This window comes from Lutra lutra, chromosome 12 (assembly GCF_902655055.1).
Source record: "Lutra lutra chromosome 12, mLutLut1.2, whole genome shotgun sequence".
Classification (NCBI taxonomy): domain Eukaryota; kingdom Metazoa; phylum Chordata; class Mammalia; order Carnivora; family Mustelidae; genus Lutra; species Lutra lutra.
The window spans coordinates 82,582,526-82,601,866 of NC_062289.1; the positions used below are offsets into that span (position 1 = coordinate 82,582,526).

Here is a 19,341-nt window from a genome sequence, read left to right on the forward strand (position 1 = left end):
TAACCTCAAAAGTACGAGGGAATTTTATTTTTATTTATTTTCTAAAGATTTATCTATTTTAAAAGGAGCAGGGAGGGGCGCCTGAGGGGCTCAGTGGGTTAAAGCCTCTGCCTTTGGCTCAGGTCATGATTACAGAGTCCTGGGATCGAGCCCCGCATCAGGGGGCTCTGCTCAGCTGGGAGCCTGCTTCCCCCCCTCTCTCTTTGCCTGCCTCTCTGCCTTCTTGTGATCTCTGTCTGTCAAATAAATAACTCAGACAGTAAGCACACTCATCACTTATTTTTTTTAACAGCAAGCGTACGTGCATGCGTTCCTCTGCTTACTGTCTGAGGCAAGGGTCAAGGGGATGGACATTGGTCTGACCCACTGCGGGTGCCTCTGACCTTGGAGGCACGCTGGGGCTCCTTGGAGGTGCGCCACCTTCAAGGGCCCAAAGTGGTGACCGCCGCCCTTACTGAGGGTCTCCGTGAACATGGGGGGCCTCGTGTTCCCTCTGGTGGTCCTTTTTCATATCGGAGATGGGAGGATGGGAGAGGAGCTTTTCCAAATTGTAGGGCATTGTCCCTGGGGTGCTCAAGGTAGCTTCAAAGGTGCAAGGAGGTGGCTTTAAATGACACGAACTGACTTGGGAGAGAGGGCTTCTGTTTTCCTTTCGTGTTGCCCTTCTTCCAGTCACCCCCAGGAGGGAGTCTCTGTTGGCACTAAGAGGCCTTTTCAGCACCCATCTATCTTTTTAAAAGATTTTTATTTTTTAAATTGATATACGTGTGTGTGTGTGTGTATTTAAAATATTTTATTTATTTATTTGTTAAATAGAGAGTTTGTGTGCACAAGCAGGGGGAGCAGCAGACAGAGGGAGAAGCAAGCTCCCCGCTGAGCAGGGAGCCCGATGTAGGACTTGATCCCAGGACCCTGAGATCATGACCTGAGCCGAAGGCAGATGCTTAATGACTGGGCCACCCAGGCATCCCTATTCATATTTTTGAAAGATTTTATTTATTTTTTTGTCAGAGAGAGAGAGGGAACATAAGCAGGGAGAGGGGAAGAGGGAGAAGCAGACTCCCCTCTGAGTAGGGAGCCTGACATGGGGCTTGATCCCAGGACCCTGGGATCATGACCTGAGCTGAAGGCAGCCGCTTAACCGACTGAGCCACCCAGGCGCCCCCCCGTCTTTCCTTTTAACTGAAAAGAGTGCTCAAAGCCCCATGTGGGCAATGGTATCTGGTTAGAATATTCAACCTTCGTGGTTTCCGTTGTATTTATTTCTATATTCACTGTCTTGTTGGGGCAAGTGTTTGCCAGTTATGGCTTGGATAGAAAGTTCGACTTTAAAATATCGCTGTTTAAATAAAGCCATGGCATTTGGATCAGAGCAGCACATTGGATAATCACGCAGGGGGACCCAGGTGTGGCAAAACTGAAGAGGTACTTGGCTGAATGAATCAATGTCAAGAAAAAGGCAATGGGCGTTAAAGTCCTCCGGGAAAGATGAAATCAGGTGGCAGCGAAATCCCAGCTTTTATTTTAAACCAGTGCTTGGTTTTCCTAAGAAAAGTAGAAAGAACCTAGATTTGAGGCTTCCAGAAACATAACACGGATCCTGGTCACCTGGCAGGTGGTGGACACACTGTTGGTTTTCGGGAAGGAGACCTCATGAGTTTTGTTGTCATTTTTCTTTTTTGTTGTTGTTGTTTTGAGATGCAGTTCACATGACATAGAATTAAGCATTTTATTTTATTTTATTTTTTTTAAAGATTTTATTTATTTATTTGACAGATCCCAAGTAGGCAGAGAGGCAGGCAGAGAGAGGGAGATGCAGGCTCCCTGCTGAGCAGAGATCCCGATGCGGGGCGCGATCCCAGGACCCTGAGATCATGACCTGAGCCGCAGGCAGAGGCTCAACCCACTGAACCACCCAGGTGCCCCAAATTAAGCATTTTAAAATGTATAGTTCAGTGGCATTTAGTACATGGACAATATTGTGCACCCACTGTCTCTGCCTGGTTCTGGAACATTCTGATCCTTCCAGAAGGAGACCCACACCTGTTAGCAGTCATTCCCCATCTCCTGTCCCCTAGCCACTGGCTAGCACAATGTGCGGTATTCAGTCTTTAGGGTTTGCCTGTTCTGGGTCCTCATGGGTTTTTGAGAGAGGCTGATTTCTTTTCCTCATTAACTCGTTGTCCATCAGGCCTGTTGTCCGTGGTCCTGAGCACGTGAGGATAGCTGGCGTTTGCCTTACTCGGTCAGTTGATGGAGAGGTTTGCCCTCACGTTTCTGGGTGTGAATTTCTCACACAGAGGGGCCCGAGTCAGCCCCTGTCACACTCGCTGGCGTCCATCCCACAGAGTGGCTGCTGGGAGAGAAGGAGCAAAGCAGGTGTGTCTTCTCCCTTCCCGTGGATGATAGGGAGACCTGGCCGCCTGCACGCACCCCTCAGCATCTCTGACAGCTGCCGCCTTGCCTGAAGGAGATGGTCCGGGCTGCCTGGCTTCGCGATCGAGGTGCTCCTTCCCCACCCAAGTTCAAAACTGGCCTCGACTTACCTTTTTATCCCCGACTCCCATAATTCGCCTCCACATACTGTCTGTTCCATGTGCACTGTGCATTTCCCTGTCTCCCTGCCTTTGCTTCTACCCAGCCTTCCACATGGAATGCCATTCCCTGGCCTTCCCTGCCTGGCATAGTTTAACCATCCTCCCTTCCTTCCTGTGGTCTCCCCCACCCGAATCGGCAGCTCTCACACAACCACTCCTGCCGGCACAGAGCTTCCCAGTGCGTGGCGTCTCTCGGGCACTTGGTAAACATTTACGAACTGGAGGAAAGAGTTCTCTCTGTCTAGTTATTGTCATTGGCATCTTGTCATCATCTGGGAATTCTGCAGGCAGTGGCTGGGTTCTGTTGCCTGTGCTTCCCCAGGCCCTGGCATGATGCAGGCCTCTGGATGTGCCGACGCTCTCCATCGTCTGATGCCCCCTTTTCCCCTTCTCTGCCTTCTAGACGCACCCTTGTTTCTGTCCCACCCTCACTTCTACAACGCCGACCCGGTGCTGGCCGAGGCAGTGTTGGGCCTCCATCCCAACCAGGAGGAGCATTCCTTATTCCTGGATGTCCATCCGGTGAGCCTGTGCCTCAACCTATGGGGGGTGTGTGTGGGGGGAATTTCCCACTGGTGCCTCCTTGGCCCCCTTCTCTGCTCCCCACCCCTGCCAGGCACTGAGCTGTTCCAGGGTCGGGGTGGTGGGAAGCCTGGCTTTCCTGGGCATTGATAACTTCTACAGTATCAAGCCATCAGAGGTGCCTACTTTGCTCTGACTCCATAGTTCAAGGGGTTCATTATCTCTTCCCAAGGGAATTGTCTTTATAAAAGGACCATAAGATAGGAAATTAATTAGAATTATCAGTCTGCAAATTAGTCAGAGGAGCCCTCTGGCTGTGCCAGCATATCATAAAGCTCTCTAGGTCCCGACAAGAGCCTGGGATATCTTGCAGATGAATCAGGTCCTAGGGAATTTGTCCTCTGTGACATGCTTTCTGCAGGTGGCAGCCAAGAAGGTGGCAGGCCCACGCATGTGGTCCTCCCGTTGGCCTGTCTTTACCAGGTTGTCTTATCTCCAAAGCTCTGCTACTGAAAAATGTGCCTATTTGGACTTGGTGGCTTTTGCTGTTGATTAAGCAATCCTGCGGGTTTCTGTCGCCAGAGTGGACACTCATGGTCTTGCCCACAGGCCTTTTTCAGAGTTCTTCGACGTTCCACGTTGTTTTTCAGTGTGCTCAGATTTTCTGAGCTCCTGACTCGACTCCACTGGTCCCTGGCACTCCCCACCTGCCCCCGCTCTTCACTAAAAACACACGCTAGTTAAGCCAACGGTGACCGCACACACTTCACGTCCAACAGATGCTGCTTGCACGCTCATTCTGGTGCTGCCACGAGCTAGATGCTTCGACACATGGCAACTCAGTACACACTCACAGTGATCTGGGGGGCGAGCCCTGCTCCTCCCATTGTACAGATGGGGAGGCTGCGGTCCAGATAGGTCGTGTGATATAGCTCGTAAATGGGATTGTTGGTGCACTGAGGAGAGGTCCGTCCTGTCTTGTCGTGTTGCTTGGATTTTAGCAGTTAGCAGACACACTAGCATCTCAGTAGGTGCGGGTTTGATAAATGACCAAGAGTAAGTAAGGGACGAAGCTGAGTTCAGACATGGGCCTTCTGATGCCCCCAGCCCCGTCCTGTGCTAACATCTGGTTAATTTTAATGAGGTTCAAACCAATTAATTAAATTGATGGTAATTAATAAGCGTTCCATATTAAGTTTGTTCTTCATTGCTAGAAGTGTTATGACTTCTCTGTGTTGTCTTCACATTTTAGCCAGTTTTTAAGAGGGTTTTTTTTTTAATTTTTGTTTTTTTTTTTAATTTTATTTATTTGACAGAGAGAGACATAGTGAGAGAGGGAACACAAGCAGGGGGAGTGGGAGAGGGAGAGGGAAAAGCAGGCCTTCTGCCGAGCAGGGAGCCCGATGCGGGGCTCGATTCCAGGACCCTGGGATCATGACCTGAGCCGAAGGCAGATGCTTAACAACTAAACCCCTCAGGCGCCCCGAGAGTTTTTTGTTATAAAGCTACCATGGTTGTTTATATTCTTCTCTTTTAGTTCATTTTAATAATTAATTAATTAATTAATTTTTAAGGATTTTATTTATTTATTTGACAGAGAGAGAGAGAGAGATCACAAGTAGGCAGAGAGCTAGGCAGAGAGAGAGGGGGAAGCAGGCTCCCTGCTGAGCAGAGAACCTGATGTGGGGCTCGATCCCAGGACCCTGAGATCATGACCCCAGCCGAAGGCAGGCGCTTAACTGACTGAGCCACCCAGGTGCCCTATTCTTTTTTTTTTTTCAAGATTTGTTTATTTATCTGAGAAAGAGAGAGTGGGGTGGGAGGGACAGAGGGAAAGACTCCCCAGTGGCCTCCCCACTGAGCAGGGTGCCCAGTGTGCGGCCTGATCCCGTGACTCTGAGATCATGACCTGGGCCATAATCAAGTTGGACGCTCAACCTACTGAGCCACCTGGGCGCCCCTCATTCACTTATTTTGTTGTCTCTCTCGCTGTCTGCTGGCTTCTGGGGAATCCAGCAGGAACATGATCTCTGTTCTCACGGGTGACTCTCACTCGAGTGCTCAGCTCTCCCTGCCCCCTCCCCCCATGTTGAGGAACAGGCGGCCAAGATTGGGGGACCAGATGATGCCAGCAGGTGTCTTGTCCCAGCCACAGCAGGAACTGGCTTCCACGTCTTTTGTTCCGGGTCAGCTGGAGGCACGCAGGGAAAGGAAGTGGCCTTTTGGGTTTTGATTGCTGATTCGGGCACTTCCGGGGAGGAAGAGCCTGGGACCCGTTCGCTGCCTGGGTGGCGTTAGCCCCGAGAGCAGGATACCTGGGGCGGGGGGCTCCTGTCCTGGAGGCTTCTCTTCTGGCCCTAAGAGCAGGAAGGGTGTGGTGAGGGGTGTGTTCACGGGTCCCTGTTTTCGTTCTGTGGGGTGCTGGGGATGGGTGAGGTTTTGCCCACGAAGGGGCCTCACGGCCCAGGAGGAGCCAGCCAAGGAGGGAAGGAAACACATTTCCTGGGGAAGGAAGTGGGCCCGGGTGGAGACCCCAGACTAGAGAGGCTGTTCTAGAAAGAGGGGGTGGCAGTGGCAGGTTATGTCAGGGTCCCTGAGGCCACCCCCAAGTTTGCTGATTTGCTGGGGGGACTCGCAGGGCTCTGCATAAGGTGGGAGTCCCGGCTGGGATGGATTACAAAGGACACGAAGCTCCGTGGGCAAAGAGAAGGGCACAGGGAGTGAAGCCGGGATCTGGGGGTGGTGGGTAGTCAGGCACAGGGCCCTTCCCCACGGCGGCCACACAGGACACACTGAATTCCCCCAGCAGTGAGCTGTGTCATCTCCCAGGGAAGCCCATTAGAGACTCAGCACCCTGAGTGTTCCCTGGGGTCCGCTCCCACCGGCTCCCTCTGCCTGGTGCCTTCCCAACTCCCAGACTCCCCCGCAGGAAACCCAGCGGTCGGCATAAATCACGTTGTTTGTACAAACCATCCGGGCGCAGTGAACTCTGCTTATCAGGGAGTCGGTGGGGGGCCCTCCCGGAATCCCGGTTCCCAGACCCCAGCCACCGGCCAGCCCAGCCAGCAGGCCTCTGTGAGGAGAACAGCCTCGGCCCTGCTGTGTCATCGCTTCTCTACACACCGGTGGACTCCCTCCCATCCCGCCGGCTTCTGGGGTTCAAGGTCTCCCCTGTTTCTCAGGAGCACGACCTTTGCCTTGTCCCTCCTTGTCCCTCTGGGCCACTGGGGCCCACCAGACCTGCTCATCACGGAAGATAACGCCCTTTACCGCGGATGTACCTGATAATCACATGAGAATTGATGGCCCCTAGTGTGGGTATCTTGGGTGCCTGATTGGGCGCCACAGAAACTCTGGGAAGTGGGGAGAATTAGTCCCTTTTGCAGACGAGGAGATAGGCCTTGGCGGAGAGGCGGCAGCTCTGGCCTCCTGACCTCGAGCCTCCGTCCCTTTCCGCTTCTGGAGCTCCCTCCCTGAGTTTGGTTGTACATGCATGTGTCCTTGCCTACTTTTTACTTACTATTTTAAAAAAAATGATCTCATCCAGAAAAATCCCACAAACGTAGGTTCCTGTGACAAAGGAAGTTTCCTGTCCCTACCTCGTATCTGGAGATTAAAAAGTTCTCGAGAAAAAGAAAATTAAACCCAAGGGAAAACTATCATTAGGTTTGAGACAGGAAAAGTTGTGTGAGGAGGGTGACTTTTTCCATATGCAAATCTATTTTGTTTAGCTTGGAGGATGGGGCAGGGATGATGAAAACAGAATGTACTTCCCTGAGACAAATAATACATTATATGTCAATAAAATATGAATAATTAAAATTTTAAAAATAAAGGGGAAAAATGAACCAAAAAAAATAAAGGGAACAGAATGTACTATACCTAGGGATAGGTGGTGGATGAAAGGGGGCTGTGGGAAGCGTGTGTTTGCCTGGGAGGGGTGGGAGCTAGTGGGGGGTCCCGGTGCCCACCCTCAGGGGCAGGACTGGGGGCTCCAGCGAGCCCAGGCCCCTCTCTGTGCTTCTTCCCACAGGTCACCGGGATTCCCATGAACTGCTCTGTGAAATTACAGCTGAGCCTGTATATCAAGGCAATCAAAGGCATCGGGTGAGTGGCTCTGGGAGTGGGGGCCTGGGTCCCAGGGATGGGGGGACTGCAGTGACCCTCCCCAGGGACCAGCAGGTGGGGAAGGAGACTGTCCTCCTGGATGTGGGGTCTGTTCCCCACTCCGGGATCCTGGTTTTGTCTCTCAACATCTGTCCCCCAAATTCGCCAGACTCTTCCATCCAGGCAGTTTCCTACTCAACAGAAAATTGAAAAAAAAAAAAAAAAAAAAAAAGTCCTGGCAAGAGCGAGGATTGGAACATGGAAATGTACCAAATAGCCTTTTAAAGGGTGACTCTTTGCTTTATGGAAGGCATTTTTTTTTAAGCCCCGATTTTCTTCTTGTTGCTGTTTGTTTCGAATAATGGCCTTTTGGGGATGTAATTCACGTGGTGTAAAACTCACCCCTGCGATTCGGCGATTAGTAGCGTGTTGGGAGTCATGCACCCCTCGCTACGGTGAGCTGTAGAACATTTCCCTCCCTCCGCACACACCCCAGTAGCCGTCACTCCCCCTCCCCCAGCCCCTGGCGTCCCCTCATCTACTTGCTGTGTGTCTGGATTTGCCTGTCCCGGACACTTCCTATAAAGGGGATCTTGCACGCACGAGGTGACCTTTTGTGTCTGGCTTCTTGTACTTGGCCTCACGTTGGCAAGGCTCAATCAGGCTGTAGCTGATGTCACCACTTCTCCTTGGTGGCCGGATCGTAGGCCATCGTGTGCGTTGGGCAGGTTTTATCGTTCCCTGGGTGGACATTTGGGTTTTTCTCGGTTTGGGCCATCCTGAGTAATGCTGCCAGGACCGTGCGTGTGTAGATTTCTGTGTGGACGCGTGCTTTCCTTTGCTTTGGGTGGACACCTGGGACCATAACTGCTGGCTCATTCAGCAAGGCCACGCTTAGCCACTGGAGGGGCCGCCGGACTGTTCTGTCCAGCAGCTGCCTCACCGACCTTCCCGCCAGCGGTGTGGGAATGTCCCAGCCTCCACGCCCCATCCTGTGGGCAGGATGCGGGGTTGTGATGGAGCTGGGCGAGAGGGCGCACTGATTTACTCGTTATGGTGGCGTCTGGGTTCTGGGTTCTGTTTTTTTTTTTTTTTTTCCCCTAAGCATATTTGAAATAGTTTCATGAAAAAAATTCCCCTAGGAAGAGTTCTGGGCTGCAGGAATGTGAGCGTCTCTTCAGCTTTGTGCAATGCCTTTCAGCTAGAGAGAACACGTTCCTCTCCCTCGCTCCGGGTTTTTATTCGTGCATTGTGAGGCTGCCAGAGGGTTTGCTCCTGGAGGAGCTGGGGGTAGTAAAACGGTCTGCCACCCACCAGCCTCTGGCTCTGGGGCCCATCACGGCCTTGGGAGGGGGGTGTGTGTGACAGGTGACTTGGGAAACCCAGGGAGGTTGGGTGGGGAGGGCGGGGCTGAGGCCCCTGCCTCCCCTTCCCCCCCGCCCCGGGAGCTCCTGCCAGTCGTGGCCCTTCCCATGCGTTTTCAAATGCATTTTTCAAAATCTGGATTTTAACAGGGTCTCTCTCAATGTTCACTTGTTGGAAGTGAATGTGAATTCTTGACAAAATGCTGTTCAAGCCAGCGGTACACTTGGGCCATTGGATTCTGCCTGCTGGTGACCCCGGGCCTCTCCCCTGACCTCTCTGGGCCTCTGTCCCCGTCTGTTCGGCACGGGCTACGCAGCCGTCTGACCTCCCCTTCTGGCTGGAGCAGCGGCCTCGAGAGAGCGGGTCTAACGGCAGCGCCTCCTGCGATCCCCGAGGGCCAGTGGGCATCGGGTGTGGGAAGAGGCCAGAGACTCAGCTGAGCTGTTTGCCTATGGCTCCTCTGGGGAATTTTGGGGCTGTTTGCCCACGAGATAAAGGCAGGAGGGTTGCATGCTATTTGCATTTAATTTACATCCGCTCTTACAGACTCAGATAAAAGAGGCCAGCGCGGACCCTCTGTTGTATTTCTGTGACTGGTCTGCAGGTGATGCTGTGTAAATTCATTTCACGGCACAATCTGTGGCCTAGTGCGTTCCACTTCCCCTCTGTCCAGCTGTGCCTTCTTTAAGCAGAAAACCCCCACCCCCCGCCCCGCCCAATAGCTGCAGAATATTTTCGTCCATTTGTTTGCTAGGATTTAACAATGACAACGGTAACAGACCTGAAGCGCTCTCTGTATGGTGGGAGTTCCTCTAAGCACTTTGCTCATGTTACTGCATTTAAAACAATAGAGCCCCATGAGACTGCCTGTGTCATCCCCCCTTTACAGTGAAGACCCAGAGAGGGCAGGTAACATGCCGGCGGTCACTCCGTTAGCTAGTAAGTGTTGTGTCAGGGGTCCCCAAGACCACTCTTAGGTTCCATGATTCGGAGGGAAGATTCACAGGACCCAGCACGTAGTCGTACTTGTGGCTGTGATTCATTACAGCAGAAGGATTCTAACAAAATCAGCAAAGGAAAAGGTGCATGGGGTGAAGTCTGGGGCTTGGGGTGGGGGGGTCCGGGCAGATGCTTCCAGAGCCCTCTCCCAGGAGAGTCACACAGGATACCCTTACTGCCTGCAGCGATTAGTTGTGACAATACCTGTGAAGTGTTTTCTACCAGGGGAGCCCATTAGAGACTCAGCGCCCAGACCCAGCCTGTTTATTGGGGCTGGTCACGTAGGCAGCCTCTGTCTGGCATGGGCCCAGATTCTAGACTCTCCCAAGGAATGCAGGAGGCGAGCCTAAAACCTATTGTTAGTTAGCCGGGTGCATTGCCATCCCGAATAAATTTGGGGTTTTGTTTCTAAAGGGAACAGATGGACATCAGCCAGGTCCATGGCAGCCCCCACCTTGTAGGAAATGTGAGTTTTTAATTCTAAAAGATAGGATCAGATTGTCAAGTTACTCCCTGCCAGGAAATGCCCATTACTCAAGCCTGCACCAATCTAGCGGCTGCAACATCAAATCCCTCTTGATCCCGGAGCTTGGGATCACGTGTCCCAAGCTGCCTCACGGAAGACACGCCGGCAAAAACTTCTCACTTGCTTTGTCTCGCTTATTTCCAGGCAAACGGGGAAGATCGAGCCCGTGGTCCTGCCGCTGGTGTGGTTCGAAGAGGTGAGGCTGCCTCCGGCTGCCTGCGTGGGCGCCCTCGGGCGCCGAGTCTGGGACGCCAGGCAGGAGCCGGGGTGGGATTTGGAGGCAGGTGGCTCTTGGGGGTGGGGGGGGGCTGGTTGCCGGAATGTGGGATGTAGAGCGATCTGTGAGAAGCTCCACGAGGCCCAAGCACACCCTATCGATTATCCCGCTGCTGATAGGATCCCTTGGGTGAGGAAGGCAGAAGCTGCCTGACACAGTACGGCCCTGGCCCAGGGTGTAATTTTCTGAATGGGCTTGACCACTTCTGAGAGAAGGGAAGCTGCTTCTCAGCGCGTCAGCTTTTCACTTGAAAACTTTTTTCCTGGCTTTCCAGGGTTCCTTCTGGCAGAGGGCTTTTCAATCAGGCAGAGCTATAACATCCCAAGGGACAGCCTGCTCACATCACAGTCTGGGCGACTTGTGGGAGGCGGAGCTCTGCCATAGGGACACCCAGGCTCCTGCAGTCCCGTAGTCCCGCCCCCCGCCCCCGGAGATCCTCTGAACCCTTTCCTTTCCAGGAACTGGGATCCAGGTGGAGAGAATCCCGTGGCAGGTGCCTATGGGCCAGGCAGGAAGTTGTAACCTACTGGGCCCACATCCCATTGGCCAGATGGGATCACATGGCCTCACCCAGCTGCACAGGAGTCTGGGAAATGTAGTCCCGTCGTGTGGCCCCCCCAACCCCCCCAAGGAAAAGGAAGCCCCTGCCCACAGGCTTCATTGCAAACTCTGGACTGTGGTCTTGAGATCCGGAAGGGGTGGGGGACGGGGATATGGTGTGGGGCAGGGCAGCATCTGCACCCCAGGCCTGCTGGGTATGGCGCCAGCCCATTCATTCGTCATTCTCCATCCCCAGAGTGGGGCAATGGAAGGTGAGCCCCTGCAGACCTTCTACACCCAGCTGGTGTTGATGCCCAGTGTGTTGCACTATACCCAGTACATCCTCCTCGCCCTGGGCTGCGTCCTGCTGCTCATCCCTATCATCCACCAGATCCGGAGTCAAGTAGGTGGTGGCCAGAGTGAGGCTTGTGCTGAACGGCCCATTGCTTGCCTGCTGGGGGAAGGTGGGGCGTGGGGTCCTCTGGGCATCCCTCCAGTCATCTCCGTGGACACCCTCAGCCCTGAGCCCACCTTGGGCAGCGATCCTGGGTCTCTGCCTGGGGCAGGGGAGCTGTCACTGCATGCTTATCTCTCTTGCGTCCCGCATTGCCACTTCTCTGCGGGTCCTGGGAGGCCTGGGGACCCTCTCGGGGAGGGGCTGCTGGTAGGGCTCTGGGTAATGAGACCTGGTACTTGAATGGTTTGTTCATCAAGTCAGCACCTGTTGGGTGCCACTCTCTGCCAGGTGCAGGGCAGCTAGCCGTGAACAAGACAGACCCATGCCCTGCTCTGGGGGAGCATGGCATTCTAGTTATGGAGATGGATGAAAACCGAGGGAACAGAAAAGGCAATTTTGCTGATGATAAAGATAATAGAAAACATGACAGACAAGGTTAGTGCTGTCCAGTAGAAATACGTGAGCCGTGGGTGAGCCATTTACATTTTGCAATAGGCACATTAAAGTAAAAGAAATCAATTTTAATCGTATATTTTGTTTCACCCGGATAGGTCCAAAGTAGGACATCAACATATACACATAAAAATAGAAAATATATAAAGTATGTAAAAAATATAAATGTAGCTATATTTTACTTTTTTTTTCATGTTAAGTCTTTGAAATATGGTGTGTATTTTATACTTACATAAGGTCTTGATTCAGACTCACCCATTTTAAAGACTTAATAGCCATATATGGCTCCTGGACTGGACATCATTGTGTTCAGGAGGGTTGGGGACGCTATAGAGAGAGTGTTGGGAAAGGCTTCTCTGAAGAGAGAGAATTTAGGCTTAGATGGGAATGCTGTTGAGAGACTCAGCACAGACTCACAGAAGTACTCGGAGAGAAGGAATGGCCAGTGCAAAGGCCCTGAGGCAGGGGTGGCTGAGGCATGTCTGGAGGGCCCTTGGGCCCCCATGGCACCTGATTTCTTGCTTCAGCGTTGGCAAACGGGTCTTCCACTTTCTCCTCTTTCTTGGGGAGCAGCTTGCATGCCTGCTTACTTGCTTGCTGGGGTAACCATAAACCTTCCTGGGCCCTTAACTTGGGTGTCAGCCCCTTAACCAGATTTGCCTTCCAAATTCCCCATCCTGTAGGGAGAAAGGTTTGCCCTGGTGTAAGGGTTCCAGGGCCCATGAGCTCTCACCATGCCACTGCTCTGGTGTTTGAGCTCTTGGTGACCGATGGGTTTAGCCAGCCTGTTGGGGGCTTAGGGAGACTGGACTGAGTGGGACTGGCTCTCCAGGGAGCATAAGGGAACTCCCTATAGTTCTTTGCCTGATTTATGCTGGCAGGGCAGAAAGGAATAGAAGCCAAGGCTCTCAGCCTGAGAATCCCTCCTTGGGTGTTTCCACCACCACCGACAGGGGATCCCAGGTGAGGGACCGGTCCTGGTGAGGGACCGGCCCAGGGAAGGAGGAGGCCCGAGCAGCCTCCCCATCTTCTGTCTCCTCTGTCTCTCCTGAGTGTCCATCAGGAGTGGGAGGGGAAAGGAGAGTGAGGAAACCCATGAAACCACTGGTAGGACCCCTTCCCTCCAGGCCTCAGCCCCAGGTCAGTGTGCGGCCCCCAGACGCAGTAAGGATGTCTGTTTCCCTGAGGACGCAGTTGAGACTTCCTCCCCACAGGGGGCACCGGAGGTCACATAGTGGAAATTGATTCCTCGACTTTTTTTTTTTTTTTCTTTTTTTTGGGGGGCAGGGAAGCTTAGCAGAGCTTAGGCCTCACATATTTTTATGTTATTTGTCCTGATTTTTTTTAAAAAAGAGATCATATGCTGACGAACTCAACATATTTTAATTTCCCAGAAATTTTTCTTCTTAAGTCGTTCCTTTCAAATAGCAAGACTTTTCACAGAAATTTCTGTTTCGGGCCGATTTAAAACGCCACCTGCTCGGCCCACTGGTTCTTGGCCAATGCGCCTTGCCCACAGTGGCCCATCTCCCCACCTTGGTTCCAGTGTCCAAACCCTAGTCGTTCAGGTGGCCAGGCCCTTGCCTGCGGGGCTCGTCCTTCGGACCGGGCGCGTTTCCCGAAGGCATTTCTGTCTCTGGGGAAGGGCACCCGCTCTCCACGTCTCCGCATCTCCAGGTGTTAATGGTTTATTGGACTTAACACCCTGCTCCTTGCTTTCCGGAAGCTGAAGAAGCGCGTCAACCTTTCGTGTTTGGCTACGGTGTCAACTATAAATTAGCTTGGTTATCTTCTAGGAGAAATGCTATTTATTTTGGAGTAGTAGTAAAAAGGGCTCAAAGGATAAGGAGGCCATTCAGGCCTATTCTGAATCCCTGATGACATCAGCTCCCAAGGGGACTGTGCTACAAGAAGCAAGATTGTAGGTGGGTACCAGGTAACGCGCGCGGCCCCCTCCCCCCCCCCCCCCCCCCCCCCCCCCGTAGCGAGTAGGACTCCGGTGCTCGAAACTCTTTGGATCTTACGCGTGTCTTCAGCTTAAACCGCACCTGGAGTGTCTGCAGACTCAAAACTCGTACTTGCCCATTTTCGCTTTCAGAGTGATCGGCAGTTTCTTTGGTCCCAGGCGTGGTAGGAGGCGGAGGGCGGTGGCGCCCTGGGGGCTGCTGTCTTATTTTCGAGGTTGTCTTAGGAAGCTATGATTGGGGTTCAAGCCAGCTGCTTCTCTGACCTCTGGTGCGGTGGACTTCTCCGGGAAAGCTGGCTCCGCGTTCAGACCCCCAGACATCCTTCTGGACCCTCTGGAGTAGAATCATGGGTGGAGCCCTGGAATATGTATTTTAATAGACACCCCCAAGAGGGTTCTGGTATAGATGATCCCGTGTTTGAGAAACAAGAGTCTAAATAAATCTCGGATCAGGGCGCTTGGGAGGCTCAGTCGCTTGAGCGTCCGACGCTGAATTTTGGCTCAGGTCATGATCTCAGGGTCCTGAGATCGAGCCCCGCATCAGACTCCGTGCTGGGCGTGGAGCCAGCTTGGGATTCTCTCTCTCCCTCTCCCTCTGCCCCTCTCCCTCGACCCCCATCCTCCATCCCCTCTCACATGTGCTCTCTCTCTCTGAAACAAAACAAAACAAAAAACCCCCTGCAAACCCGAATTAAATCAATACTTCGATAAATCTGGGATGACCAAGAAAAAGAGAATTTGAGCATCAACTGAGTGCCTGCTGAATACTGGGCTTCAGCCTGAGGGTAGGCTTGCCAGATAGAGCAAAGACGCACAGGTCCGCTTATCCTCCCCGCCCCCACGACCAAGAAACAACAACAAAAGGATAATGTCAGGTAAACTGAATTTTAGGGTAGGTGTGTTCCGTGCAGTTACTGGGACATGCATATACTGAAAACTCAGTTGTTTACCTGACATTCAGATTTAACTGGATGCCCTGATATTATCTGGCAATCTACCTCCAGAAGAAGCAGGCTCGTGCCTGCGGGAGTTCGCCTTCCTGGCTGGGATCCGTTAGGTCTGAGGTCCTAGTCCTGCTCGGGGATATGGCTGGCGGAGCCCTGGGCCCTAGACTTTGGTGTCGGGCGGGGGTGAGTCACTCTACAGTCGTACCTGTGACAGATGGCCGTTACCTTGGTTTCTCAAAAATGGGCTGCCCCCTCGAGCTTCTGGAGCCAAATCTGCTTGGGTTTAAGTAGCTTTCTTGACAGCCACAGAGCGTGAGTGAGGCAACACCCTTGCTCTTTGGGGCTAGTTGGCTGCCTCCGCTTTGCCAGGGCTGGAGGTGGAAATAAAAGAGAAAATGCAAAGTTGTGGGCTCAGCGGCTGCCAGCCCTGTGAGCAGGGAGGGACAGCTGTGTCCCCAGCCAGGCTGGGGGTGGGGTGGCTCCTCCTGCCAACTGGGGAGTAGGAGGGAGGGGCGTGAGCGCGTCAGGACTGAACATGCCCTGGATACCCTCCTTGAGGACACAGTCCCTGGGCTCGGGAACAGGGTGTCCTAGCTGGACGCTAGTCTCCCTTTCCTTCCTTGTCTCCCCAGAATCCCAGGATGCCTTATTGTGTACAGCTTGCCTTCCGGGGACCCCTGCCCCCTTCTCACCACGATTCCCTTCTGTGGAAACTTGCTGGGCATTCTCGGAGGGCAGGGGAGGGTTCCTCAGAGGTAGAGAGGGCCTTATTCCCTTTTAGCACAGATAGGGCTGGTGGTTCTGTGAGGTCAGAGCCCTGGGCTGCCAGGGACACGGCCAGCATGTCCTGCCACGCCCCTTCCCCCATAAGATAAAACCAAAACCTGGGGTCTCCTATTTATTTATTTATTTATTTATTTGGGAAGTTTTAAACTTAGAGATACTACAGCCCCGCCTTCTGGAACGCAGCTCAGCCTCCACACCAGTGTGCTTGGGGAATGCAGTGTCCTGTCATGTCCCATAGGATTTGGTTTGGGGTGGGTGGGAGGCAGGCACCTGGGAAGTGACCAGTGGTCCTGGTGACCTAGAATCCCTGCATGGTGGTCTCTAGCCTATGCTGAGCCTAGGTGTGGGTCCCCCCAAATCTTGCCTTGCACCTGAGCATGGGAACAGTCTTGAAGGGCTGCCTTGTTTGGGGAAAGCAGGAAATGGGGCCTGCACTAGCCAAGAAGAGCATTTTTATGTCGATAAGAAAGACCTGGCCTGCTTGAGGGCAGAGGGTTTGGCAAATGGAGGCTGACAGCGCGTTCATAGCCCCCTTGGCTAGGCTCACTTGTGCAGTGAACATCTTGGGCAACTGTACACGGAAGCCCTTCAGGGAAATGTTCCTGGACTGTTCCTACCTTCTCATTAATTTCTCTCTGATTCCAAGTCCTCATTCCTCAGGCAAACTAAGGTGGAAGGGAAGAGGAAGAGGAGGAATCTGGTTCATGTTCTGGTTCCTTGGGGATTTGTTACATGTGTTTTCCTTGGGATAGACCAGGGGGTCTTTTCAGTTTGGGACTAATTTTCCTTTTTACTTCTGAGCAAGGCTTTCTTAAGCTGTGGCTGTTTGGGTCAAGCTGCTGAGCTTGACACCACCCTAGGTGTCCCACACTGCCTCTCTGTGGTGGTGTGTTATGGGGTAGGCTGGTCTCACTCTGGCCTGGCCTCGTACCCCCCATTCCTGCCCCTGGCTTGAATGGGCTCAATCCCGAAAGCCTTAGAAATGTCTCAGAGGGAGAGGGGCCAGAGTCCAACCCTTCCCCGCCCTCTGTCCTGCACAGAGTGGGGGTTTTAATTCTCTTCACCGCCTGGAGAAGCAAGCCCTTGGGATTACAAGTGGGCCAGGGTGCTCGGGATATCCCAGCCCCAACTGCTGCTGGGAGGCCTCTCCCTTCTTCAGGGGAAGGAAGGCATAGGGCTCAGAGGGATGAAGAACCCGGTCTCTGCCTCCCCACCTGCCCCCAGTTCTTATCATCATTGTCTTTAACGACTTCGTTGAGAAACTTAAAAAAAAAAAAAAAAGTAAAAGATAAATTACAGCATCTACCGTTCCTTGTCACCCAGACTCAACAACATGAATTGTGAACATTCTGTTCTGGTTCACCTTTTCCCCCAGAGGCCGTCCTTGCCAGGAATTTGGTGTGTAGGCTTTTCCCCTCTACGTCTGTATAAATATATCCGGAAACAATAGAGGATTAAAGCAATTCTCATGGGTCCCTCAGCCACTGGCTTTTCGCCTCAGCAGGTCTGGATTTGTGAAAGCTGTCCAGGTTCAATGCCATCTTGTGATGCTATTTAAAAAATGCACTCTCCAGTCGGTGGACATTTAGCTGGTTTCCAGTTTCGCTGCTCACAGTATTGCAGAGAAGGCCTGGAGCCCTTGCTTTGCCCTGCTCACTCTGTTAGGCAAGTGCCTTTGGGCCTTGGTTTTCCCACCTCGGAAATGGGGTGAGGGCAGGGCATGATGCTGTGTAGTGAGAGAGGACGCCCTCGTAACTGCATTTCAAGGGTCTGTACGTCACTCCAGCTTTTTCTGATCTCGAGCTTGATGAATGGGTGTTTCTGATGGGGGACGTGGAGGGGGTTGTCTCCTCGCCGGAGGATGTGGGTGCAGGGCCAAGCGTGGGGCTGGGGATGCGGGTGGGCCTCCCTGATCCGGCTCCGCGATCCAGCTCCTGTCTTCCTCCTCAGGGTCCTGGAGATGCCACGAGCCAGCCCAGCACGGCCGCTCAGCCAGACCGGCTCCCCGGCCCCTGTACCCCGCTTCTTCAGGACTCTCTTAGCGGACAGCCCACCAGTCCTAAAGTCTGAGCCCCCCCAGTTGCCACACGCGTGTCCACACACTGCACACCCCCTAGCACGTGTACACGCATGCGTGCACAGACGTGTGCAGGCACACTCAGGGATGGAGCTGCTGCTGAGGAGACTCGGAGAGCTGGTCAACGAGGACTGTCTGGAACCTTCCGTCCAAGTGACCCGCAGTGCCGTGGGCACTGGGTCCCCTCCCTTGAGAGAGCCCAGCCTGACCTGCTCATCCAGGGGGCCCCGGTGCCTGCTGCCTCCTCCCCCGCAGCGCCCTCTCCACCAGTCACGAAATACTGCAGTCCCCGCTTGGTGGCTTAGCCACACGGGACAGGCCTTTTACTCTGAGGGGCTGGCTACTGTCCCCAAACCCAGCCCGGGAACACAGACTTCTCATGCCAAAGCCGTATGGGCAGGGGGCTGCCCAGTCCTGCCCAGACCCGGAGCTTTGGCCCTCATCCATCTGTCTGGGCTGGGGGTGAGGCCCCTTCACACAGGCCTCAGTAAACACGTGAGCTCGAGATGCGTCTCAAGGCTGCTCCAACTGTCTCCTCATTCCCCAAGCAGACGTTGATCTCCCTGAAGTCCGCACGGGCGGGGACCAGGCTTGGGTGCTGGGGTCCCCTTCCTCCAGCCTAAACTGACGTCTTCCTGTATACTGAGCCGGCCACTCCCCGCTGGGGGTGGTGGGACGCTCCGCCCCAAGCTGCCCCCCACGAGGGCCCTCGGCTCTTAGGTGCCGGGGCAGAGGTGCGGAAGCCTAGCCCCATCAGTCCGGGGGTCCGGTCTGGTCGGGTGGGAGACCCATCCACCCGCGACTCCCGCTCTGGGGCAAGCCTCAGCCTCTTTTCTACTGCAACAGAAGTGAAATTTATCATCTTTTAAAAGTAATTCACTATTGAAGTAATAAACCTTTTTTAAAAGTTAAAGCTTGAGTCTGTGACAGCGTGTTTGTGGGGGAGCGGGGAGCTTCCTGGGAAGTTCTGGACTCTTAGTCAGTAGCTCCTTTCTGGTAACTGCCAGGAGCAGCTGGGCTGCTGACTTGCCTTTCTATTGTTTTAAAATTTCAACCTTGTTTATATTTAACATTTTATATAAATACTGCATGAATGCAGTTCTCGTTTAGAAAGAGTAGGCTCTCACGCGGCTGTGACCCGTGTCCCAAGGTAGCCTGCCACTTTGGCATGGAGCCTGGCTAGGCTTTTTTTTCTGTGCATCTATATACAAATCGAGGTGCCTGTAGGAAATGCTCAGTATTGTTCTGGGCTATTGCTTTTTCTTGTTACGGAAGAAGCAGAAAAGAGCAGTGCGTAACACAAAGTGTGGGAGCCAGACGGCCTGGGTTTGAGTCTGCGCTCTGCATCTTACCACTCGTTGTCACTTCAGGCAAGTCGTCTGACAGCTCTGTGTCTCGGGAGTAGAGAAAATAGCTGGTTTGTTGGAGAGTGGCACTGTGCGGATGCAGGGACGTGGGACATGGAATGCTTCTAGAACACAGCGGGCACATGGGAAGGGCTATATAAATTGGCCATCATGACCCTTCCTGTGACGATTTGTCATTCTTGGTTTTTTTCCCCACTCAAGCGGACCATCCAGCTGTTCCTGTTTTGGACACCCTTTTCTGCTCCTCATTATTGTAAATGCAGCACAGTTTCCCAGGTACAGATGCTCACACAGTCCCTCTTGATGCACATCTAAGCTGTGTCCAGTTTTCTCTTCCTGCAAACAGCATTCTGAA

The 19,341-nt window shown here is 53.2% G+C and overlaps 1 protein-coding gene across 2 annotated transcripts in view; it reads left to right on the forward strand.

Annotated features, from left to right (window-relative positions):
* SCARB1 (scavenger receptor class B member 1) overlaps window positions 1-18,532 on the forward strand; it is a 67,877-nt gene extending 49,345 nt beyond the window's left edge. The window contains exons 8-13 of one of the 2 annotated variants that reach the window (XM_047696644.1): window positions 3,001-3,119; window positions 7,153-7,226; window positions 10,261-10,312; window positions 11,190-11,336; window positions 13,640-13,768; window positions 17,493-17,632. In XM_047696644.1, the coding sequence (XP_047552600.1) occupies window positions 3,001-3,119; window positions 7,153-7,226; window positions 10,261-10,312; window positions 11,190-11,336; window positions 13,640-13,768 (521 nt within the window). In that variant the 3' untranslated portion in view covers window positions 17,493-17,632. Of the gene's footprint in view, window positions 1-3,000; window positions 3,120-7,152; window positions 7,227-10,260; window positions 10,313-11,189; window positions 11,337-13,639; window positions 13,769-17,492 lie in introns of both variants that reach the window. The other variant, XM_047696645.1, reaches the window with a different exon arrangement.
* Window positions 18,533-19,341: the final 809 nt, after the last annotated feature.